The following is a 25,986-nucleotide window of genomic DNA, read 5'->3' as shown; positions in this document are numbered from 1 at the left end:
TCACTTCACGTCTCTTTTTGTTTTTGCATGTTCAGTTTGCAGTCATGGCTTATTTTTTATATTTTTTTACAGGGAAAATACAACAGTAAACCTCAACAAACTTTGTGAAATCCTAAAGAACTGTGTACTGTTGCATGAATCAAACTCATCAAATATCAAAACATGTTCCAGACAGAAGGCAGACATGCTGATTTACCTTCTTTCACTTTCTTGTCCCCACATTGTTTTGGTCCATTTTTCCACCGTGGACACATCAGCAGCGCCACACCCCTGCTCCTGTTGCACGTTCAACAATGACTGTATCCCAACACACATTCCCTCTGGGTCTGTTTTCACCAGATCCTTTTTAGATCCACTATAGTGTGCTTCACAATAATGTGTTACTGTTTTTAAGTAGCGTCAAACCGCATTAGAGACTGTACACAAATATTTAGAATACCATTGCAACAACTAGTTTCATTATGTTCATTAGTTTGAAGTATTTAGGTGATGAAATGTAAATAAAATTAAGACATTGTGAGTTTCCAGAGTTAAAGGTAAGTCATCAAACTGACTAACAGTGAGGTAAAGTAGCACCACCAAGTGATTATAAGAAATTGTAGCTGATTAATTCCCTGCTGATAAACTGAATCAATGAGTCCAACAATCTGAAAAACACAGCAAACACTTTCTTTCTCTTTACATGACCGAACGCATGAAAAATAATAGTGGTTCAGGCGAATCATCTGTTAAAAGTACAATTCATTTAGATTTTCCTAACATAAAATAGAACATCAAATCATAACACACGATGGGGACACCGAAATACTTTTCATCTTTAATCTCCGCAGTGATAAGTAAACAACGAAACATGCAGCATCAATGACAGTCATACAAACCTTTTCTGGATGATAATAGCAGATGTTGACATTAATCCTATTCTATGTTTCTTTGTCCATCAGTTCTGCTGCAGTTCTTATGCAGTTATTTATTGTGCAAAAGACAGTGTGTACATAAATCATTAATAAATATGTACACATCTACATGTTACACATCATTAGCATAATTAAAAACTATCTAAAACTACAAAGAAAATAAGAAATAAAAAATAAAATGGCCTTATATTCGGGGATCCATTTTAATGTTGTGGCTGTATTTATACACGTGTGTATACACACTCAAACAAACAGTAGCCACATTTTACAGTCTTAAATCATAGTTTAGTTTAGTTTTTTGGATTTCAAGATACAAAAGTGTTTTCTCTTACACAAACAGGTATCATCCCAACTAAATGGTTGCTTTATATTTCTGTGAACACTGTGATGTCACAGCGAGTGACTGTGTTTTGATCTCATTTAAAATGTCTCTAAATTAAATATTTTTTAAAGAACTTTTGGTTAAAACGGGGAATGTAAATGAAGAAACATTTTACCTGAAATAATAATGAATTACCTGAATATTTATAATATTAAAATAGATAACTGTTAATGTTAAAGTTATAGCTGAAAAACATCTCCTAAGTCCAGGTATTATTTTTTTTTACATGGAGCACTTGAATGCAGCACGCGCTGCAGCGCGGGGGTGGGTGGGCGGTGACTAGGGGGCGGAACTTCCGGCTTACCTGCGGAAAAATAAAAATAGGGCGGATCAAAGATGCCGACTGTCCATCCTGGCAGAGCCACGACTGAGAAGCAGCTGGACCGCATGACAGAGCAGAGACACTCGGCTGAAGACGACGGGCTTTTCCCCTGAACACAAACTCACTCTCACCCAGGAAGTCGACGGAGTTCAGCCACAGCAGCCACGACAACAGGTGAGACACTCGGTACTTGTCCACAGGTACACAACTGCCTGCGTAGTCGTGATATCTCTGGAGGTAATCACTTGCTAATGACTAGTTAAGGTTTTGGGGTTTATTTAAAACAACAACAACAACAACAAAACCGATTGAAATCAGTTTGTGTTTGGTCAAGATGACAAATGTGACGCACCTGGTCAGATGGGGAAGCCCTTTAAACCTGCGCATGCCCAATTATCTCAAGATTGTCTCTGATTACTGACTCAATTATATTTTACATATATAGTATATTGTATGTTTTGCATCATAAACAACAACCATTTCTAATTTCACTAGATGTTTATGATTCTGGGCTGTTTTTTTTAAGAGATAAAGGTGGAGAAATGTTTAATTAGTCTGTATGGACATTATTCTTACTTTCTAAGTATAGGCTGCATGTGTACTTTATTTACAGCATAATAGCATGGTCTCACTGGGACAACAGCTGCAGCGTAACAGGAAAAACTGGCCCGTCCTGTGGGGGGAAAATTCACTTTTTCATCTTAGACTCCCACTATTTAAACTTCAGCTTAGGGCTGTTGTGTTTAGCTTGTTTGGCTTCTTCATGTAGACTCTTGTGTTGTTTGTCAGATGGTTGGATAAGACAAGCTTCTTCTTTTTTTTTTTTTTTATGTGTGTGTGTGTGTGTGTGTGTGTGTGTCTGTATGTGTGTGTCTGTATGTGTATCTGTGTACCCTCAGGACATACAATTGCTGTGCATTCACTGAAGAGGATTTAGCACTCATGGTTTAGTTGAGGGTGTGTGGTCAGTGTGCATCTTACGGTTTTAAGCTTGATTTATGTGGGAAAACTTTGCGTATAAAGAGCAAAGTCTTCGTCTTCTGGTCCGAACGGCTGCACCTGGAAATGTAGAAAAACAAATCCCATATGGAAACATCTCGGTAGTAGTTAAATATGAAAAGAGTCAACATAATTCAAAGTTAAAAAAAACATGAGTAGGGCTCCAATTGTTTACCCGCCTAATTTGTCATTTGTTCCATGAAATGCAGAAAATGTTGGATGTTTGCTAAACGTAAAATTGATGACTTCCTCAAGCGTTTTGTTCTGTCCACAAACCAAAGTTTTTCCGTTTTATTGTTGTAGAGAAGCAAAGACACCAGAGCAAATCGGAGAGTGTTTTTAATCCATTAGAAGAAGAAAAAAAGTCCTAAACTCAGTAGTTTTTGTTTTTAGATAGATGAATCAATTAATTGTTGCAGCTGTACGAGTTTTTTTTTTTTATTCTGCTTATTTCTAATAATCAGCCAACTTTTTTTGTCCGCTGGTTGTGCCCCACCCTAAAAAACTGAGGAAATCAAACATGTTTTCATTCACTGCAGAGTCTGGATAATCCCGGATCAGTAGCACAACAATATCCATGTCTTTTATCGGTCAATATATAATTTTGGCAGGATATTATGATTTAAGACATCGCCTCAAAGCAAGAAGGTTGCTGGTTTCAACTTCTCCCTGTGTGTATGCATGGGACACTGAGTTGACTGTAGGTGTGAGTGAGTAGTTGTTGGACTGGTGACCTGTCCAGGGTTTACCCCTCCATTGGCACCAGTGCCCCATGACCCTCATGTGCAGGATATAGCAGCAGGCGATGGATGGATTATGATTCTTGGTCATTTTCATGAAGAATAAAACCAAAAAGATTTACAGAATCTCATCTCAATGCTGCTTTGAGGCTTTTCAAATAATAGCAGTCTCTTTTCGATTTAGATACAATCATGTTTCGATTCATTTGTGATTTTAATGATCCTTCACCTCAGCTGCCTCTAAGAGCCAGGCTGCAGATGGCAGGGGGACACTGAAGCCTGGATAATGCAGGGATTGACTGGCAGCCAAGGTAAATACAGAGCAGGAGAATGAGGAGCTGCTGCTGTTGAAAACATGCAGCATAAAGACTGACTTTAAATAAAAGCCCAGACCATAGGATTGAATCTTCAGTGATGAGTACATGTAGCTGCAGTGAGGTGAAAGAGGTAAAGGGGGTAAAGGAGATCTGGGATGGCTCTGTCTCTTAGTCTTCATTCAGTGAGACACTAAAAATGTACGTCTTTATTCGGTCCTCAGCAGAGGTTTGAAAAAGTACATGTAGGTGATTCTACTACATCTATCTACTGTTGTTTGCTGTGGACATAAAGACTGAAGTACATTTTGTCATTTAAAACCGCAGAGTTTGACTAACTTCCTGAGGAAGTTGGCCCATGGATGCATGTGAATCTCACACAGTCTCTTTTGTAGGTGTGTGTTCAGTGTGTAATGGTTTATTATTAAAAAGAGAAGATAATATGTAACACTCCCAAGTTTTCTTGGATTTATGGAGTTTTCTTTCATACATTGCAGGATTTTATTGTGCAATGAAACCAGTAAAAATGTCGATGTGTTTGTCCCCCGCTGATCTTCAAGAGTCTGAGCACATAATCAACTTAGTGGAGACACAGATGACACCCTGTGCACTAATGCCTTTATCCGTCAGTCTCTAAACGCAACATATACTCACTGTGTCTTTGTCTTATACAGACACGCACATGCTCTGCTGGTGTTTTCCATGCACATATGCAAAATATCAGCATTTTGAATGCATTCATTTCAGTCCATGTATTTGTACGGCCAACTTGTTCATTAATGGTGCTTCTCTCTTCCCATTTGTTGTTGTGGAGATTTGATGGCGATAAATCTAATAAAGGGTTTGATGGATGAAGAGATATCCATCCTATGGGAAAGTATATTACCCTCTGGTGTTTTATGACCTTTTAATGTCTATATGATTTCTTTTGTACTATTACTACTACTACTTGTACTATTTCTGCACATCTTGGACTTATTTTGCGAAATGGGAACACACATGTTTGTTTGTGCTGCTCATCACTTAACTCTGCCCATCTTAGTTTCTTGGGAGTCATGAGAAAGCTTTTTTTCAAAATTGCTGAATGTTTCAAGTAAATTGTAATAATTTTCACAAGCAAGAGCATTTTTTTTATATTGGTCTAGTTCAAAAAATTAATTGTAAATAATTGGTCTAATTTGCTGTTGGTGGAAGCACAATGTTTAATGGTGGATTTTTAATCCATTTGAGGGTAAATTTAATTTCTTTTTCTGCTGAGGCACAGAGTCGTTCTTCAGGGTGTGGTTGGGGAATAATGACATTTCCCTCTCTGCCCAGACTTGCCCCTGACATTCTTCCCTGCCTTCCCTCCCCTTCCGCGAGAATCCTTCCACCAACCTTTATCAGGACTTTTGCCCACCTTTTAAACAACTACAGGCCTTTTTAAAATGTTTAAATGCACAGCGTCACGCCATTTGTCCTACCGTAGAATATCTGATAGTTGGCCATTTATTAACTTTGGAGGAAATTGCAGACATTAAAGGAGGATTTTGGATAATGAGCACTGGAAGTCAGGAATCTGTGGAATTCTGTGTAATGAGTTGGTGAGGAATGAATGTGGGCTGCACAAGGAATAAAGGGCGGACAGGTATAAGGAGAGATGCAGTCGCACTGTAGAGCTCAGGTGAAAGGCGAGCCATGGGTCATTACGGTAAAAACAAGGACTGAAATTAGACACATTTGAATTTACAGGCAATTTTCCTGCAGTCCTTGGGTAACATACAGTAACAGGCAGTGTGTGAATGCTGCAGCAAGTTTGAATTTTTTTTCATGATGCTCATAATGATACAGTGGAACAGCATGAAATGGTAGCTGTTGCGGCGGTAATGTGCCCAAACCTGTGCTCTACTTTTTGTTAACTCTGAGGCTACAGTAAATCTAACTGCCATGAAGAGTTGTTGTCAGGTTTGTGTCGACACACACACCTCAGCTAATGTATGACGTCCTTCACATGTGAACAACATGCTTCATATCGCTTGAATGATGGGTGTGTTCCTGATTCTTACCAATGATTCATGTACGACAACAAAATTTGAAATATGTTTGTGTCTCAGCCTCAGTTTTTGGAACTAGAATAATGAGGAATTATCAAACTAATCATGGAGCTGTTGTTCCGTCTGTGAGTTTTGCACATCAACTTTTATTCAGATCACAGTCGCATGAATATTAGCTTCAGGCTTTTTAATTCGGCATAGAACAAATGTATTTCAAATACAGAACAATTAAATTGCAGGCTTTGTGATTTGCTAGTTGTCAACAAATGAATACAAAGTATATCTTACAGTTGAGAATAACTGGGAAGTGGAGCTTTATTATGATTTTAGTCTTTATTTCTCAATTTATTTGTGAGAAAATCTATTCATTTTAGCAATCGTCATTGGTTGATCAGGATGGGAGAACTGTAATTCCCATATTTTTACAGACCAATAAATAGAACCTTTGCATTTGTAAAGAATAAATGTATTATTTCTGTTCTACATTTATGTGTTGTGGTGGAAGGTCATTATAAAGTGACTTTATTGAGTCTGTGTGAGTCTGTAAATCAGTAATATCCACCTAACTATTGATAGTTAAGATTACTCTGATGTAATTCTTGTTTGCTATAGCAACCATGACGGATGCAGATAAATTCCTGTATGGGGACCGCAGTGGGGGGAACAACCCTCTTGTTCAGGCTGACTGGGCCACCAAGAAGCTGGTGTGGATTCCCTCTGAGAAGCTGGGCTTTGAGGCCGGCTCCGTCAAAGAGGAGCAAGGAGATGAGTGTATGGTGGAGCTCGCCGACTCTGGCAAGAAGGTGAAAAAGAAAAATTTATTGAAATAAAATGTCAACGTTTTTCCTTTTCAAAGTGACAGCGTTTCATCAATCAACGACATGTTCCGGATTATCATGTGTTCTCTCCACAAATTCTCAGGTGAAAGTAAACAAAGATGACATCCAGAAGATGAACCCACCCAAGTTCAACAAGGTGGAGGACATGGCGGAGCTCACTTGCTTGAACGAGGCGTCTGTGCTGCACAACCTCAAGGAGAGATACTACTCAGGACTCATCTATGTGAGTTTGTGGGGATGCACGTGTTAAAAGTTCTAGTATGTAACATTTAGAATTAGAGTTGGTTGTTTTTGCACACACACCAATCAGTAATGGTGACCTCTGACCTCTGCATTTAACTCATCCTTATTACACATCAGTAGTGAACTCGCATAAGCTGGGTGCAGATTGAATGCACTCCCCATCACTATGTTTTTAAATATGTGTATAATTACTTATTTTATTGATTTAGTAGCCTCTTAGGATTTGCTTTTTATACGTCATACAAGTCCTTTCTTTGTGGAGGCTGCCTTGTACACACATTTTTCTGGTATGTGAAGGCCACTGTTGTTCCACATTGAGCAGAGGAGTCCACCATTAGATGTTATTAATTCTTAAGTAGCGACACTGTGATTATTTGTATATGCAGACAAAAAAAAAAAGTTAACTCATCTCTGACAGTGTCTGTCTTCTTTTCTTGTCTCACCCAGACGTACTCTGGTCTCTTCTGTGTTGTGGTGAACCCATACAAGTACCTGCCCATCTACACCGAGGACATCGTGAACATGTACAAGGGCAAGAAGAGACACGAGATGCCCCCTCACATCTATGCCATCACAGACACTGCATACAGAAGCATGATGCAGGGTAAATGCGTCTCTTTCTAAAATGTCTTCAAACTTTTACAAGAAAACTTGAGCGAATTCAGCCCTTTGCTTCATAGATACTGAAACTCTGGTTCAGTGCTTCCCAAAGTGTGGGTTGTGGACCACTGGTGGGCTTTGGGGGTATTGCAGGTGGGCCTCAGACTGGCTCAATAAAAATTCTCCCTTCATCACATTTTTTTTTTTTTTTTTTTTGAAAAACAAATTCTCTTATCTAAGAAATTATGATTAATTATTTAGTTTTTCACCTGCTAATGTATCGGTGACTGATAGATTTTAATTTGTTGTTTGTCTGTTTTGTTTGTCCAATGATCTGCGCTTGGGCCCTGACGTTTTGCTGAATTTGTATTGGCCTCAAACCTGTGACGTTTTAAAATCTGTAGTTTGTGAGTCTCTGCTTTAGATTATCAGACACACACATTTCCTACAACTTTGTCACATAAACTCGTTCACCTACTACACCTACTAATTACAGTTTTCACTTGCTTTTTTCTTTATTACTTTTAGCTTTGTTTCTGATCAAGAGTTTTACATTTTTTTTCTATTTTAATGTCCAATAGATCGCGAGGACCAGGCAATCCTTTGCACGTAAGTGTCTTCTGTTCAGTCACACTGTGGTTTATAAAAGGCGCTGTGATTTCTCCTGTGATTTGTGATTTTTACCCTCATTCATGTAGATTCTTGCATTATAAATCAACTGATCTAAGCATAAATCAAATGTTATTGTTCAAACAATCTTCAAACAATCTCAAACTTCATTTTCTTACACTTTTGGGGCTGTTGATCACATCACATTGTCTTCATCAGCTGAATGACTGTGGCTAGTTTAAATGACCTTTTCATCCATGTTTATCTTGAAAACCTTGTTTTGCTTAATTAAATCCTTATAAAAAAATGAGCATAGATAGATAGATAGATAGATAGATAGATAGATAGATAGATAGATAGATAGGTAACAAAAAACAATCTACTGATGCATTTGTATTATGTCAATGTTTGTCTTTCTATAGTGGGGAGTCTGGAGCAGGGAAAACAGAAAACACAAAGAAAGTAATTCAGTATCTTGCCCATATTGCCTCATCTGCCAAATCCAAGAAAGATCAGGTGAGTAACGTCCTGCGTTGTCCACAGATGTTTTAGACTATGATGAAAACTACCATGGATTTTTTTCTCCCCTTGATGTTTCCTCCTCTCCTGCCTCCTCCTTCCTCCTCTGTTTGTACATGACGGTGCCTCTCTGATCAGAGCTTTGTGGCGACTACTGAACATTCCTGTTTCAGGCCTTTACATGCCTGCCTCCCCTCCTTCACCAGTGACTTCAAGTGAAGCAGTGCGAAGAAGTGTGCTTGTGTGTACGTGTGTGTGCACTTTTATTACCTCCACTGAGGAGGTTGTGTTTTTACCAGCCTTGTTTGTCTTTTTTTGTGCAGCTTAACTCGAAAAATGTTAGACAAATTTTGAATACAATAGATGACCCAAAGGAGGAACTTGATAGATTTTGGTGGTGATCTGGTTTCAGTTCACTTTTCTGAGTGCATGGATACTGTGAGGACACTATGAGTGGCCTTGGCAGAGATTGGCACTCTGAATGATTCCTGTAGTTCTTGAAATGTTGTTTCTACAAAAAACATTTAAAATATAAAATTGAATTTGTCATTTTTAGTTTGGTATCAGACATGTTGATCTTGTTGTTTTTCACCTCCTCTCCAGGGCAGTGCAGTGTTGTCTCACGTGAGTTCATCTCTCTGACCCCCATAAGCCTGGTGTCTTGACTCTACTAACAATGTTTTGTCTTTGTCTGGGTATCGAAGGAAATGCATCATATCATCAAAATATTGTGTCCTGAAAAGAACATTTCGGCATGGATAATGCGCTTATTCACAGGGAGTTGGACAAGAACATTAATACCACCTTCATGTTTGCGCTGTGCATGATGCTGCTACCAGCATCAAGTTAGCTTTGCTTTGTGTAAAGACTGGAAATATCCACTCACTCACTCTTGGTCCACCACTTTTATCTTCCACATGAGGGTAGTGGGGGGCTGTAGCCAATAACAGGGTTAAAGGCAGAGTACACCCTGGACAGGTCATTAGACCATCACAGGGCCAACATACAGAGACCAACAACCATTCACTCTCACAGTCGCACCTACGGTCAATTTGTCAAGTGTTCAATTAACCTCTGCATGTAACTGTGGGAAGAAGCCAGAGTACCTGGAGAGAACCAATGCACACACAGGGAAAACATGCAAACTTGGTGTTGGCCACTACTCTGCCATGTGACCCTGGGAACATCCAGTCTGGGTCAATTTAAATGCACCTCTGAATGTTTTTAACAAAATGTGTTTAATCTACACAAACATTGAAATACAACACACTGGCAGGCACATAACTTTTGCTTATGTGTTATGTGTCTACTGCTTGACATTTACCTTTTAGACAATCTTTAACTTTATATTTATTGTACAAATGTGGAGTCAAAGTGAATGAGTGCATTTTCCAAATCTCAAAGCCATCTTTTTAAAACAAAGCCGCACTAATTGTTCTATAAACGTACATATTCTGCTGCGAGTATGCCTGTCATCCTCATTACTCCAGTGTTGAGACTGGAAAAACGTTGTCCCCATTTTCATTTAAAAACAGCAGGGGAAACATTTTTGCCTGTATGGTCACACAGATCTTTGGAAATGGTGGCACATTTCCCTGCATTCACTTCCTGATTTAAATGAAGTTATCCTATGGTCTCACAACAGAAAATTCCTTGTTTTTCCTTTTCACCATTGTTTGTTGTTGGTAGAACGTCCTGTAAACCAAGCAAACAACTGCAGGGGAGAAACTGTGTCCTGTTTACACAGACATGCACATGCTTAGTTTACCTGCATGATCATGTGATATATTGTAGGTTTCAGGTGTGTTTAGTATGGATGCAGATTATGAGATCAAACCGCTTGTTTGGACACAACATTTTTTTTTATCTGAAAACACACATTTTCAAATGAAAATGTAGTGGTGTGGATGTAGTTTAAAAAAATTACAACCATGAGAAGATTAATTTTTAAGTTTTGTTTGAGTCAAATAGATCTTTTTTCAAATACAAAACTTTGTTTTCCTTTTCAATTCTAAGTAAACAGAAGTGGGTTCAGGGGATAGAGAGTTGGCTTAATTATTTCCCTTGAGGGAGTGAACTGCTCCACACAACAAAGTAGGAACTTTATCTGAGCGTTTCCTGGCTTAAAGTACACCTTGTTGTATACTCGTGCATAACAATTACAAAATCAGGCTTGACCAGATTGAGGAAAGAAAGACGATGATGTCGAGTGAGTGGGCGTCTTTCAGCCAACACTGCTTTGTAAAAGGCATGCACAACCTTACAAGTAACGAGTGTTACAGTGCACTCCTGCATTTCCTTTTAGGGGTCCTGACTAACCTTCCTGTGTGCTACATGTGTCCTCTTGTTTGTGCTTGCATGGACAGGGATGGTCTGCAGGGTTTGTGTGCCTGAGTAGGCTTGTTGTGCTTGCAGGAATGTTTGGTGGTATGTGCAGTATTCTATTTGTGTCTGTGTGTGGCTGATTGGGAAATGATCACGTCCCCTGAGGTAATTCTTTTGAATCCACAGCCTGAATTGTTTTCAATAAGCTCAAGGAGGTTGCATTGGCCAATGAAAGGTTGGCAGCGGTGAAAGGAAATGCATGATTTGAAAGCTGTGCTTGCTTGTCCATTGTCCGGCACAGTGTTGAGATGAACGATTATCAGAGTTTATAGTTTTGCTATGATACTGACTCTTCCATCAGGGGGAACTGGAGAAACAGCTGCTGCAGGCAAACCCCATCCTGGAGGCCTTTGGCAACGCGAAGACTGTCAAGAATGACAACTCATCAAGATTTGTAAGACTCAAAATTGAGAAAATCAGAAATGCATTGATACAGACCTCAATTATAAATCAACGACAGTTCAAGTGTAGCTGATACTTTTCTATTCTTTGAGAACTCACTGAGAGTTTTCTTTTTCAGGGAAAATTCATCAGGATCAACTTTGATGTCAATGGATACATTGTTGGAGCCAACATTGAAACGTGTATCCTTTTAAAAAAAATAATAATATAAACATTTTTGTCTTTTCGTATTGGGGTGTATATACAGTATATTAAATTTAACTGTAAATGTTAAACACTTGACCTTAAGTATATGCACTGGTTTACATCACATGAACTGACATGGTGAAATAGACACAAAGCAGGTTGGTGTATGTGCAACTTTAAGACCCTCACAGTTAAAGTTAATTGTTTGCTGTGAAATTTAGCATTACTTATTTACAACATATTTAGTTGCACAGATGACTGTGTAAAGCTGTTGTTGCAGTTGTGTTTGCGTTGTGCGTCTTTAATGAAAATGCTGTCAGATCTGCTGGAGAAGTCTCGAGCCGTCAGACAAGCGAAAGAGGAGAGGGGTTTCCACGTCTTCTACTACATGCTCACAGGAGCAGGGGACAAAATGCGCAGTAAGCACTGAAACATTGACATTACCATATAATATAAATGCACTAAACTGGATGTTTTTGAAATAGCACTGAAGTAAAAAGTTGCCTGTAATGGGTTGCATGGACGGCTGAGAGTGTCTTATGAAACATGGTTTCTTGAGAAACTTGTGTACATGCATGTGAAATAACTGATATGGGCCAATATGGCTGAGCTTCCCTTTCCTCTGTTCAGTCATTGAATCCGTATAGAACTGAAAAGTCCCATATGTATATATTAATAAAATGATCAGTTTTAAATAAATTAATACTTTTGACTCTTTTTCACTGTCTAGCTGAGTTGTGTCTGGAGGATTACAGCAAGTACCGTTTCCTGTCGAACGGAAACGTGACAATTCCTGGACAGCAGGACAAGGACATGTTCACGGAAACCATGGAGGCCTTTCGTATCATGAGCGTACCAGAGGAGGAAATTACTGGTAGCTGCCTTCTTATTTTCTGTACTTGTAGGGCTGTGAATAGCAATTTAATTTCAATATAATTTAAAAGTTCCTAATTTTAGACGTGACTGCTATCACTTTAGGGTTGTTTAATTTCTGACCAAACGTGTTTGCACTCACATGCATTCAGACACGCGTCAAATCAAGTAAATTTTGTCCCCTCTGGGAAATGGTTCCCGGACAAAACTGCTACAACAGCACTACACAGTACGACAGTTCAAGTTGTTTTCCAGTTGGCAGTACAGAAAGAATAGAAATGAATAATAAAAAAATAAATGTTAGGCAATCAATTAAGAAGAAATAAACTGGTTAGCCCTTTAGAAGTTGTTACACACGTGTCCATTATTCTCAAGGCTATAATGCAATTTTTATCCAGGGTAAATGTGATATTCCCACATGCCCTACTCTGTATGTCTGTGTTGTCTTGGTGAGGGACAAGCCACACCATTTTTGATTTGCACTTTCTTGTTTTTTTGGTACGTTCATCTGAACACAGAGTTGCATTTTTCAGTTGTTCAGTCAAATAATATATTTTGTATATGTTGCTCTTGCATGATGAGTCTGTGTGTTCTCTCCTCTTTAGCAGACACTGATCTCTTGTGTTTGTTGGTCAGGTCTGTTGAAGGTGGTGTCGGCTGTGCTGCAGTTGGGGAACATGAGCTTCAAGAAGGAGCGTCACTCTGACCAGGCGTCCATGCCTGATGACACAGGTAATCACATTTACACAAACACACCACCACCATTATCATCTTTATTATTTACCCTCTACACATTCTCTTTAAATCAAGTCTTCCCAATTCATCTTTCAATCGTCTTTACGTCCTCCATTATGACCCTAATGTTTCACCCCCCCAGCTGCCCAGAAAGTGTGCCACCTGCTGGGCATCAATGTGACTGACTTCACTCGAGCGATCCTGTCACCCAGAATCAAGGTTTGCATAGCAATCAATATGTGCAGGTTCATTTAGAACTTGACTAAACCAGATTCTGTGTTTGGTTTCAGTTTCTTTATCTGAAATAAATTAAAATGTATTCAGATTACCCTGTAATAACTTTGGTTATTTTTTTTTAGGTTGGCAGGGACTATGTCCAGAAGGCCCAGACTCAGGAGCAGGCTGAGTTTGCTGTTGAAGCTCTGGCTAAAGCCTCTTATGAGAGGATGTTCCGCTGGCTGGTGATGAGAATCAATAAAGCTCTGGACAAGACCAAGAGACAGGGAGCCTCTTTCATTGGCATCCTAGACATTGCTGGATTTGAAATCTTTGAGGTATGGAGTTGACAGTTTGACACTGACAGTTGTGCATTTCTAAGACCACACAGAGAGAGAGAGAGAGTTTGGGCTGTTTTGGCTTTGACGCTCTCTCTTTGTGTCGGTAAATATGTTTAGACTCTGAGGCTCAAAATGCTGCTCAAACTTTTGCCTTGTTGAGGAAAATTGCTCATCAATAACAGTCTGTGTGATATTTAAAGGGACACAGACACTCTTGTGTATGTCCCTGCACCTAGAACCCGGCAGAATTGCTTACTTTAGCCACTACTCAAGGAAATTAGGGTTTTTAGCGCGCAGGGACAAGGGAGCTGCTGGTCTTCCGTTGCCTTATAAATCCTAATAAAGGAACCTTACTTTACTTATTTTAATGTTGTATACAAGTGGGGTCAACATAACTGCAATTATACTAATTTTAGAGAAGGTATTTTCATTATTTAAACAATACCATTACATACTGAGATTTTTCTGACTGTTGATCCAATGCCCTTTGCTTGTTTTCTGTCTTCCACAGTTGAACTCGTTTGAGCAGCTGTGCATCAACTACACCAACGAGAAGCTGCAGCAGCTCTTCAACCACACCATGTTCATCCTGGAGCAGGAAGAGTACCAGAGGGAGGGCATCGAGTGGAGCTTCATCGACTTTGGCCTGGACCTGCAGCCCTGCATCGACCTCATTGAGAAACCAGTAAGATGTTTTAGAAGTTATTGTTCTCCCTCAAGCCTTGCCTAAATGTCACATATCTTTCTTTATCTGTCCTGTCCAGATTAAGGAGAAGATGCAACATGGGATTATAAACCCAGTCAGGATTCTGGAACTGTAAATTCTCACATGTATCTTGTCTCCCCTGATTTGATCAAAGGCTGGTCCACCAGGCGTCCTGGCTCTGCTGGATGAAGAGTGCTGGTTCCCCAAAGCCACAGACAAGTCCTTTGTAGAGAAAGTGGTTCAGGAGCAGGGAACGCACCCCAAGTTCCAGAAACCCAAGAAACTCAAGGATGACGTTGATTTCTGCATTATGCACTATGCTGGAAAGGTCAATTAATATTTTATTTTTTATTTTCAATAATTTTTTGACATTTGACATCTCTCTCACACACACTGAATAATATAAAATAATATAGATTATTTATAAATAATAAATTATAGTGTATTTTCTCTTGGAAATGTACACAATAACTAAAAGTTTTGTTCTGAACTTTGATCTCCAGATGGTTATGACATGCTCTTCTAAACATATCATTTATTATAATTGTGACTCTCCTCTGGTGTAGGTGGACTACAAAGCAGATGCGTGGCTGATGAAAAACATGGATCCTCTGAATGAGTGTGTTGCCACTTTGCTTAACCAATCTACAGACAAATTTACCTGTGATCTGTGGAGAGACGGTAAGTTTTCCAGATTGTCAAACTGCATCAAACACCAAAAAAGAAATGAAAGAAAATAGTGACATTCCTTTTACAGTGTCTCTTAATGCCATGACTAAAACACTGTATACATCTCCTGTTGCTGACAGTTGTTACACAGCTAGTAAAGTAAACATAATTATAGACTCAACACTCGGCATCTTTTTTATATGTGACTTGCAAACAAGTTTGTATTGTCTTTAAACACAATGACATAATTGTTTTCTACCTCCTCTGTTTCCTCACAGTTGACCGTATTGTGGGCCTGGATAAAGTGGCAGGGATGTCGGACTCTATGCACGGTGCGTTCAGAACCCGTAAGGGCATGTTCCGCACTGTGGGCCAACTGTACAAGGAGCAGCTGAGTAACCTCATGGCCACACTGAGAAACACCAACCCTAACTTTGTTCGCTGCATCATCCCCAACCACGAGAAAAAGGTACGGAGGTCTGCAGAGCCCTGTGTGTTCATGCATGTGGAAGAAGGGGCAAACACCCATATTAAAATGCTCTTTGACATGTCTGATATGTAATGTGTTACGCTTTACATACGACACACGATGCACTCGTGCAGATCTGTGTGTAAGCAGCACACACAAAGAACTGTCAACAAATGATGGAGCCAGTTTTCAGATAAAGGATACAACATCCAAATAAAATGTTTCTGTTCACAAAGACGAAACAATGTATTCACCCTGTCTGACTTTACATATTACGTCTAATGACACTATGTATGCCGTGATACAGGGACTCGTGAAGGACTAAGGACTCATTTAATGAATATAATATGTATATATTTGTACAAACTGTTAATTGTGCTTGACTGTTTAATTTTATTTAGAGGAGGCAGAATTAAAAATAAACGTGACAAAAAGATCCCCCAAAAGACATGCTTGCCACTCATTTGTGCCTCATGCATCAATGAATAAATCCACAACCGCCCCAAGTTCTGTTAGGGAACCACTGTAATAAGTGACATCGTAAATCATAAAGAAGGGAGAGTATGAACACGTCTTAATCGTTTCTTTTTTAGGCAGGGAAACTGGAGCCTCATCTGGTTCTTGACCAACTCAGGTGTAATGGAGTCCTGGAGGGGATTCGTATCTGCAGACAAGGATTCCCTAACCGCATTGTCTTCCAGGAGTTCAGACAGAGGTGACAAAACGGTGTTATATGCAAATATGTGGTGCCTTATGTTTCCTTTTAATAATGCACCAAACACAATTTCCTCAAATCATTTTCTTTCTTTTCATACCACTCAACTTTCAGTTCAAATTTAAATGTGATGCATATTAGAATTTGACTGACTAGCATAAAGGGAAAAAAAACACTCGAGATCAAACTTCAGTAATTTAATTTTGCTCGTCTGTTTCTTAGATATGAAATTCTCACTCCAAATGCTATTCCAAAAGGCTTCATGGACGGAAAGCAAGCCTGTGTGCTCATGGTAATGAAAAGAACTATCTTTCAACACATCTGGGGAAAATCTTCTTGTTTACCTTGGTTCAAGTGTCAGGAATTGTCTCTGTAATTTCTGTCTTCTCTATGTCAGATCAAAGCTTTGGAGCTGGACCCCAATCTGTACCGCATCGGTCAGAGTAAAGTGTTCTTTAGAGCTGGAGTCCTGGCTCACCTGGAGGAGGAGAGAGACATTAAGATCACTGATGTGATGATCAGCTTCCAGGCCTGGTGCAGAGGACATTTGGCTCGCAAGTATGAAGTCAAGTCATTTCTATCATAACACTTTTCCGCAGTCAATGTCTGCTTTTTGTGTACCGCAGTTTGCACTCGGCTATTATAGATGTCCAAATCTTGACCGAAGTATGTTTTGTATTTTGTTTTTCACTCCAGAGCCTTTGCCAAGAGACAACAGCAACTGACGGCCATGAGAGTAATCCAGAGAAACTGTGCAGCCTACCTTAAACTCAGGAACTGGCAATGGTGGAGACTTTTCACCAAGGTCAGATTAATGTAGATGATTAAATGTGCTTTAATTGTAAAAATGCATTTTTATTTTTTTTTTACACATCTGATTTTCATCGAGTATTTTACATGGTCTCCACAAGAGTGAAATAGAGAGAAAAAAGTCCACATGTTCCCATGTGCTTCAGTAATGTTTTTTTTGTCTTTTTTTCATCTTCCTTAGGTGAAGCCTTTGCTGCAAGTGTCCCGGCAAGAGGAGGAGATGCTGGCCAAGGAAGACGAGCTTTTTAGGGTGAAGGAAAAACACCTGCAGGCTGAGGAACAGCTCAAAGAATTTGAAACCAAGCAGCAACAGGTAGAAAATACCTATATTATAACATATATGACAAATGTTGCTTTATCCAGATATAATTATCCAGTCTGATTCTGACCTTGACTCCTCTCCGTTAGCTGAATTCTGAGAAGTTGGCTCTTCAAGAGCAGCTCCAGGCAGAGACAGAGCTGTGTGCCGAGGCTGAGGAGATGAGAGCCCGTCTGGCTAACAGGAAGCAGGAGCTGGAGGAGATCCTGCACGACCTGGAATCTCGTCTGGAGGAGGAGGAGGAGCGAGTCACCCAGATGCAAACCGAGAGAAAAAAGATGCAACAGAACATCACGGTCCGTAAAATCTCTAAGATGTGATTCGAAAAAAAAGTGAAAAGAATGTATGAATAAGATGATTATTATTATTATTATTATTATTATTATTATTATTATTTTTTTCTTTAAATGCATTCATTGTACATTGTTCGTTTTGGTCATCCAGGATCTTGAGCAGCAGCTGGACGAAGAGGAGGCAGCCAGACAGAAGCTTCAGCTGGAGAAGGTCACCATGGATGCCAAGCTCAAGAAGATCGAGGAGGACGTCATGGTGCTGGACGACCAGAACATGAAGCTCAGCAAGGTCTTGTAAAACATGTTGATGTCTAATCCAGTGGTCAGCAGCACTGGTCAATTCAGAATCGAAAGTATATTTTGTTACCTTGAAATATGTTCACCATAAACAAAATATTTGCTCCCTGGAAAACGGTTTTCCTTATTTTTATTAAAACCTCAGGAGAAGAAACAGTTGGAGGAGAGGATCTCTGAGTTCACCACCAACTTGGCTGAGGAGGAAGAGAAGTCTAAAAGTTTGCAGAAACTCAAAAATAAACATGAAGCCATGATTACAGATTTGGAAGGCAAGTATCTGTTTTATCTATTTCAGATGTGTGTGTGTGTGTGTGTACCATTCTTGTGCATTACTCATCACTCAAGCAAGTAATTACAAATTAAAACTCTGAAATACAGATCGCCTCAGGAAAGAGGAGAAAATTCGCCAAGAGTTGGAGAAGAACCGTCGTAAAATGGAGGGCGATTCCACTGAGCTCAACGACCAGATTTCAGACCTGCAGGCCCAGATCGATGAACTCCGTGCTCAACTGGCCAAAAAGGAGGAGGAGCTCCTCGCTGCACTGGCCAGGTCAGGGTTCTGAACAATAACATGTCAGGACTTGAGCTTCGTAAAATGTTGTTTAAAAAATATCCTCCCTTTCAAGACCATTCATGTAGTGTAACATTCAGTCACCTTCCTCTTCTCCTGCAGGATAGAGGAAGAGGCTGCAGCCAAGAACATGGCCCAGAAGAAGATCAGGGAGCTGGAGGCCCAGATCTCAGAGCTACAGGAAGATTTGGAGCTGGAGAGGCAGGCACGCTCCAAGGCTGAGAAACACCGCAGGGACCTGGGAGAGGAGCTGGAAGCTCTCAAGACTGAGTTGGAGGACACTCTGGACTCCACTGCAGCACAGCAGGAGCTGAGGTAACAGTCGAGCTTCATATGGATATGATCATTGACAGAAGCTGTAGAGAAGCAAAGCATCTCATTTTACACCGGTCAAACTATAGATAGATAGATAGATAGATAGATAGATAGAGTCCATCCTATAGTTGTTCTTATTCTTTTATGGATCAAAGTGTTCAATGGACAGATTATCACACAAAAAACTACTGCCAACGTGCTACAGATTTAGTCTCATGTGTCCTCGCATTGTCCTCATAGGTCAAAGCGTGAGACTGAGGTTGCCCATATGAAGAAGACGCTGGAGGACGAGGCCAAGACCCACGAGCAGCAGATGGCCGACATGAGACAAAAACACAATCAGACATTTGAAGAGCTGAATGAACAGCTCGAACAGGCCAAAAGGGTAAGCATTGGCATCTTTCACAAATGATAACACTGATTAACAAAATCTCAACAACACCAGTGATGTATCTTAACGCGTGCCACTCTTGTAGAGCAAAATGTCAGTGGAGAAAACCAAGCAGGCCCTGGAAAGTGAGATGAACGAGCTGCAGATTGAACTTCAATCTCTAACACAAGGCAAAGGAGATTCTGAACACCGCCGCAAGAAGGCAGAATCACAGGTTCAAGAACTGCAGGTCAAATTTGGAGAAAGTGAGAGGCAGAGACTGGAGCTGACCAGCAAGATAACCAAGATGCAGGTGTGTATGCATGGTCCTCTGACCTCCTTAAGTCAGAGGGGATTCACAGGGTACAGTGTTTGAAATGAGAGCTGAGTGATAAATGGAGTGGTTGATTAATCTGTCTATGATCTATGTTTCTTTCTGCCTGGTGTCTAGTCTGAGCTCGACAATGTCAACAGCCTCCTGAGTGAAGCAGAGGGCAAGAACATCAAATCCAGCAAAGACCTTTCTTCCTTTGAGTCTCAGCTCCAGGATACACAGGTACAAACATCTTCATGCCTTGTTATTGTTGTGATTGATATTTGTTTCACTTTTTTTTGTTTCACAACACATTCTTGTTTGTCTCAAATCGAATGGAGCAGTAGCCGTTGGTCTAAACCTGTATCAATACTTAATTATGACTTTTGTTCTTTTCCCTTCTCTGAGTTTAGGAGTTGCTCACAGAGGAGACCCGTCAGAAGCTCTCCATCTCCACTCAGCTTCGGCAGCTGGAGAATGAGCAGAACAGCCTGAGGGATATGCTTGAGGAGGAGGAAGAGGCTAAGAGGAACGTGGAGAAGCAGGTTTCCACTCTGCAGTCCCAGGTTGGTTCACAGTCTCATCCTTAAGCTCCTTGTTTTTGGATATCAATAGGACTTCTCCCAAGGACACTTCCAAACATTTATTCCGAGTCTTCCTTTCTTAATGTCTACAGCTGGGAGAGATGAAGAAGAAGCTGGAACAGGAGGCCTTGTCCCTGGAGGGGGCAGAGGAGGGACGCAAGCGTGTCCAGCGGGAAATGGACAGTTTGATGCTACAGCTGGAGGAAAAAACAGCAGCTTACGACAAACTGGACAAAACGAAAACCCGTTTACAGCAGGAGCTGGATGATCTGCTGGTGGACCAAGATCACCTGAGGCAGATCGTCTCCAACTTGGAGAGGAAGCAGAAGAAGTTTGACCAGGTATCACGTCAACACTGTATTTTGTTTCTAGTACAAGTAGCATGATGCATTAAGAGGTTGATAAATCTATATGTTGTTTATTTTTAATTAACAATTTCTTTAACCTATGCCAATGTCCGATTCTTAACTGCCGTTCCTGATGTGTTCACCCTCTTTCTTCAGATGCTAGCAGAGGAGAAAACCATTTCCACTCAGTACGCTGAGGAGCGCGACCGGGCCGAGGCTGAGGCCAGAGAGAAGGAAACGCGAGCACTGATGTTGGCGCGCGAGCTGGAGACCATGACGGACGCGAAGGCTGAGTTGGACCGTGCAAACAAGATGCTCAAAGCTGAGATGGAAGATCTGGTTTCCTCCAAGGATGACGTTGGCAAGAGTGTAAGAAGATGAAGTCTCTGTATATGTTTTGCTAATGTCAACAATACTATAGTCAAAATAGGTTCAGTCACTGGCAGCACTGGACCTCTTTGTTGTCCGAGTATGTACAGTAAAACCTCCTTGTCCACAGGTTCATGAGCTCGAGAGGTCAAAGCGTGCCATGGATCAGCAGCTGGAGGAGATGAGGGTTCAGCTGGAGGAGCTGGAGGATGAGCTGCAGACCACAGAAGATGCCAAATTGCGTCTGGAGGTCAACATGCAGGCCATGAAGGCCCAGTTTGACCGAGACCTGCAGGCCAGAGATGAACAGGGAGAGGAGAAGAGGAAACAGCTGGTTAAACAGGTACAATTTTCTGGCATGTACAAATATAATTTTTCCAAGAAAATACCAAATAGTGATTTATTTTTTTTTGACTCTCCCTCAGGCGCGTGAGATGGAAGTTGAGCTGGAAGATGAGCGCAGGCAGCGTGTTCAGTCTCTGTCAGCCAAGAAGAAACTGGAGCTGGACCTGGCAGACCTCGAAGTTCAGATCGATGATGCCAACAAGGGCCGTGATGAGGCTCTCAAACAGCTGAAGAAACTCCAGGTGAAATAAACATGGATGCATGCACACACACACACACACACACACACACACACATACACATACACATACACATACTATTTATAGAGATATTGGTGTTGCTGGATCATCCATATCCATAGTTTGGCTGGGGAATTGGCATGAATGACACACAGAGTGCAGGTCCCATTACTACACCAAGTTTGGTGCAAATTAAATACTTGTATGTTTTTTTTTTGTAATATTGCCAACAAATACACAAACAAACAAACTGACAAAACACATAAGTTATGAGGCTTTTTGGCAGACTAACTCTGGACAAACACACTTGTTTTCTCACATTTGTCAAAACAACTGTTAGCCAATACCCTCAGTGATAAAGTGACAAAAACACAGAATGAGTTAGTTCTGCTGTATATGACAAAATAATAAACCACTATTTAAAAGTCTGGTCTAGTGCAGTTTAATTCAGTGATTCCAAAATGCTGGGTTGGGACCCACAGGTGATTCATGGGACCTATATTTTTGGTCCCCATACTAATTTGCAGAAAATATGTATGTTTTAAATAACAATAGTTTGAATTAATTTACTAAAAACATCATTTGAAAGGGATTTGCTAAAAATTCTAAATGATATCAGGTTTTGCTTATATGGCTGTAAACAATTTGCTACATTATACACAAGTTTGCTTTTGTATTTATATTGTGAGTCACAATAGTTTTCCATCTTTTAAAAAAGTGTGTCCCCGTATAGAACGTTTGGGAAACACTGGGCTAATCTCCTTGTAGGAAGAGCCATAGATAACCTGAGACCATGACTGAAAAGCGTGATGTGTATCTAACGTCAGTTCTGCTGTGTTCATGTCCACTCTGCAGGCGCTGATGAAAGAGCAGATGAGAGAGTTGGAGGAGCTGCGTTTGTCCAGAGATGAAGCTGTAACTGCTGCCAAAGAGACTGAGATGAAGCTCAAGTCCATGGAGGCTGACGTCCTGCGCGTCCAGGAGGTATGAAAGTTACAGTGTGGGGGGGAGACGACTGAAAAGTCCTAAACCTCATGGGGTAACAAGGATTTATATAAAGATTATTATTATTATTATTATTATTATTATTATTATTATTATTATTAGTATTATTATTGGATAACATTAACAAAACCCCAGCAATGATATACAGTGAGCATTATGTGCATAATGCATGTCAACCCCTAAATATTATATTGCAACCAACTGTAAAAGTTAGACCATTTAAATATTTATTTCTGCTGATGTAGACAATCTCATTAATCTTAGAATACACTGTCTATGGTTAACCTATGATTTGACTCAGTGATTATATTCCCAATCAGAACAAATTGAAGAAGTGTTAGACTCCAACGATCCACAAAAAAGATTAGCAATGTCATAAATAACAACTGTATTGCCCTTTTGTTCCAAACTGAATTAAATGTAATTGAACTCCGATTTTCTTAAAGTAAGTTTTGGTTGTATTTGTAATTGCTGTCTTGTTGTTTGACATAATTAAGATGAAATTATCATAATGTTATCTACTAAAAACCATAAATAAATAGTTATCTAAAACTGTGGAGACTAGATATGCTCTTACCTGCAGTGTGTAGGATTCAGAGCGATTTAAATAAATAATACTTGACATTGTTGTTGTTGTTGTTGTTGTTGTTGTTAATAATAATGGAAAAATATAACAATGAGTATTATGATCACCTGAAACTAAGAACCTCTAATCTTCTTAAATCTCTTCTATAGTCTGCCACGCTGTTCTTAAATGTTGCTTGTGATGCTGCAGGTGAAAGAGGATTAATTATTCCTTGACTTACTTTTACTTCTGCTCCGTCTAGGATCTGGCCAATGCAGAGATGCTCAAGAGACGAGCCCAGACCGAGAGAGACGAGCTCCAGGATGAGGTTACCGGCAGCAATTCCAAAAAGTAAGAACCAGACCATAACCTCACACATTGGCTTTGTAATTAAAAAAATTTTTTTTTCAGTTTAGACAACTTAATATTGTGTAAGGAAATGTTTAACCCTCACTTCTCGTCACCAGTTCTCTACTGGCCGATGAGAAGAGGAGGCTGGAGGCTCGCATCACTCAGCTGGAAGAGGAGCTGGAGGAAGAGCAGCTCAACTCTGAGATGGTGAATGATCGTCTCAAGAGAAACACACTGCAGGTAAGGACACAGAGTATCTAAAATATGTAGATGTATAAACAACAACTTTTTTTTTTTTGTTCTCAGTATCTCACTGTTTAAAGTTCGACTTCAGCAGCATCTCTCTCTCCTGTGACATTAGACGGAGCAGTTGACCTCTGAACTTGCTGGAGAACGCAGCAACTCTCAGCGGGTGGAGGGGGCTCGCTCCCAGCTGGATCGCCAGAATAAGGAGCTGAAACTGAAGCTGCAGGAGCTCGAGGGAACCATCAAGTCCAAGTACAAGTCCTCTATTACCACCCTGGAGGCCAAGATCGCTCAGCTGGAGGAACAGCTCGACATGGAGTCCAAGTGAGTGCCAGTCCAAAGGACGGTTAAATTACTTTCTGTGTAGATTCTCATAGAAAATGTGATTATCCCCCCCCCCCCACTTCAGGGAGCGTCAGCAGGCCTCCAGACTGGCCAGGCGGACGGAGAAGAAGCTGAAAGAGTCTCTACTCCAGGTGGATGATGAGAGGCGCAACACAGATCAATACAAAGACCAGGTAAGCCTCATCATAAATCATCTTTTTTTTTTATTCAGATTGCTAAAATAACAAGAAAGCTCTTATGGGGCAGTTTGATCCCGGCATTCTTATTGATCTCCTTTCATTATTGTTTTGGACATTGTTGCTGCACCGGTGATCCACTCCGGTCCACATTTATATCTGGACTCTCTGCAGGTGGAGAAGACAAACAGCCGAATGCGTCAGCTGAAGCGTCAGCTGGAGGAAACGGAGGAGGAGCTGACACGATCCAACGCCATCCGTAGGAAACTGCAGCGAGAGCTGGATGATGCTGCTGAATCAGCCGACGTTATGAATCGTGAAGTCAGCAGTTTGAAGAGCAAGCTCAGGTAGCGTCCTTCACTTTTTCCCCATTGAGAAAAATGTGTACAAATGTGTGTATATAACATAACACAGATGTACTCCAGGACAGACATTTACAAAAACTATTATAAAATAAGATATAGTATTTCTTTAGTTACAGCAGTATTTACAGCAGGTTTACATGATATATGGAATCTCTTCTACTACTACAGAGTACATCATTATAGCATGTTCCAATCACCAGACGCTGTTTTGTCTGTGATGTCACTGTTGTCATGGCAAATGCAGTTAAGATGAATTGTCGGTAATGTTCCCAAGAGCCACTCATCCACGTCTGAAGTTGATCAGATCGAAATTGAAGAATGACAGAATGTCTTCTTCACTAATGACTTGTCTTTTCTGTTTAGTGCAGCAGTGTGAAGTACCGGACTCGGACTGTGTTTAACCCTTTCTTTGTTTTGTTTTTAAAGACGTGCAGATGTGCCTATCAACATGCGACGCATCATAAACCGCACTGGCCTGGACAGTGATGAGGATGTGGAGGTGCCAGCTGAAACACCTGAGAGTACTGCAGAGTGAGCAGAAGAAAATCTAGAGGGAAATATCAAGATGACCACAGTTGACTGATGCAGATTCAGAAAACCATTAACCATGCGAGCTATCAAGTAGGACGTCTTTTTCCTTAGGGAATTTAGCCTTTTATTCTCCTTGACAATCTTCTTTTAGCCTTATTGTTACTGCACATATAATGCATTTACCGTATATTCAGCCAAATAATTGTGAATGTGAGCAGTGTTTTCTACAAAAACTTTCCTACTTTGTGGCTATGTTGTAAAAAATTGCTCCTCAGAAAAGCCTCTGGAATTTAATTTTTATCTGAGCTTGGAGGTTCATTTGCTGTTACTTGACTGGTTTGGGAGATAAAACACTGGCCATTTTATGCTTATTTTGCACACAAATATAGGTCTTTTTGAAAGTTAAAGGCAGTTACTAACAGTGATTCAAATTCACTGCTGTCAGTATAAATCTGCACTGTTGTACTTTCACTATTATGTTTGTACCTCAACCAGAAATACACGGTGCCAACACAAACTAAACACACACTGGATTAGAAAAGGTTCACTTCTTGGTTGATGTACTTTATCTCTCAATGGTTTTATACTAAATAGATTTTTGGTGGTGGGTCATCTGGTAGTCACTCTCAATGTATTTTGTGCTTTTCTTGGAGCAGCAGATGAGTTTATATCAGCACATTGGCTTGTGAATATTGAGTCTTTGATATGTTGGGCCCAAAGTGATACTCAAAACACTGTATTATCAAATAAATGATGCCAATATTTTAAGGCTACTCTGTATTTTATCAAATACCTTGATGCAATAAATTGATAAATATTAAATGCATTTTACATTGTTGTGTGTGTGTGTGTGTCCCAGAGTAGATTGGTAATTTGATCATTTGTCCTGTAACAATTCATCCTGTGTCTTTGAACGTGAAAAGATGTCGTCTCAATGCTCCTCAAAAGTAAAAAAAAAACATAAATAATTTCTGAGGTACTAGGAGATTCTGGGCATCCTTACCAGCTTGTCTCTTCTT

The 25,986-nt window shown here is 40.2% G+C and overlaps 1 protein-coding gene across 2 annotated transcripts; it reads left to right on the top strand.

The window, feature by feature from the left end:
* Nucleotides 1-1,633: 1,633 nt before the first annotated feature.
* LOC131466580 (myosin-9-like) lies at nt 1,634-25,793 on the top strand. 2 transcript variants are annotated; one of them, XM_058639914.1, is made up of 43 exons: nt 1,634-1,792; nt 6,317-6,507; nt 6,626-6,766; nt 7,234-7,390; nt 7,968-7,995; nt 8,418-8,511; nt 9,118-9,138; nt 11,201-11,293; nt 11,420-11,483; nt 11,808-11,906; nt 12,218-12,361; nt 12,997-13,092; nt 13,238-13,314; nt 13,455-13,649; nt 14,164-14,337; nt 14,513-14,686; nt 14,925-15,039; nt 15,306-15,496; nt 16,090-16,211; nt 16,434-16,503; nt 16,609-16,769; nt 16,908-17,016; nt 17,203-17,334; nt 17,430-17,636; nt 17,785-17,922; nt 18,076-18,199; nt 18,309-18,480; nt 18,604-18,816; nt 19,057-19,201; nt 19,293-19,499; nt 19,638-19,742; nt 19,913-20,065; nt 20,176-20,424; nt 20,587-20,799; nt 20,930-21,142; nt 21,225-21,386; nt 22,239-22,367; nt 23,216-23,304; nt 23,421-23,544; nt 23,666-23,874; nt 23,960-24,068; nt 24,246-24,418; nt 24,863-25,793. In XM_058639914.1, the coding sequence occupies exons 2-43, from the start codon at nt 6,322-6,324 to the stop codon at nt 24,969-24,971; spliced, it is 5,886 nt and encodes a 1,961-aa protein (XP_058495897.1). In that variant the 5' UTR covers nt 1,634-1,792; nt 6,317-6,321; the 3' UTR covers nt 24,972-25,793. The 2 variants fall into 2 exon arrangements, with proteins under 2 accessions (XP_058495897.1, XP_058495898.1); XM_058639915.1 differs by lacking the exon at nt 9,118-9,138.
* The last annotated feature ends 193 nt before the right edge of the window (nt 25,794-25,986 follow it).

The sequence above is a fragment of the Solea solea genome, chromosome 10 (genome assembly GCF_958295425.1).
Source record: "Solea solea chromosome 10, fSolSol10.1, whole genome shotgun sequence".
Lineage (NCBI taxonomy): Eukaryota > Metazoa > Chordata > Actinopteri > Pleuronectiformes > Soleidae > Solea > Solea solea.
The sequence above is the reverse complement of the archived record's forward strand: the minus strand, read 5'-3'. Positions and strand labels throughout refer to the sequence as shown.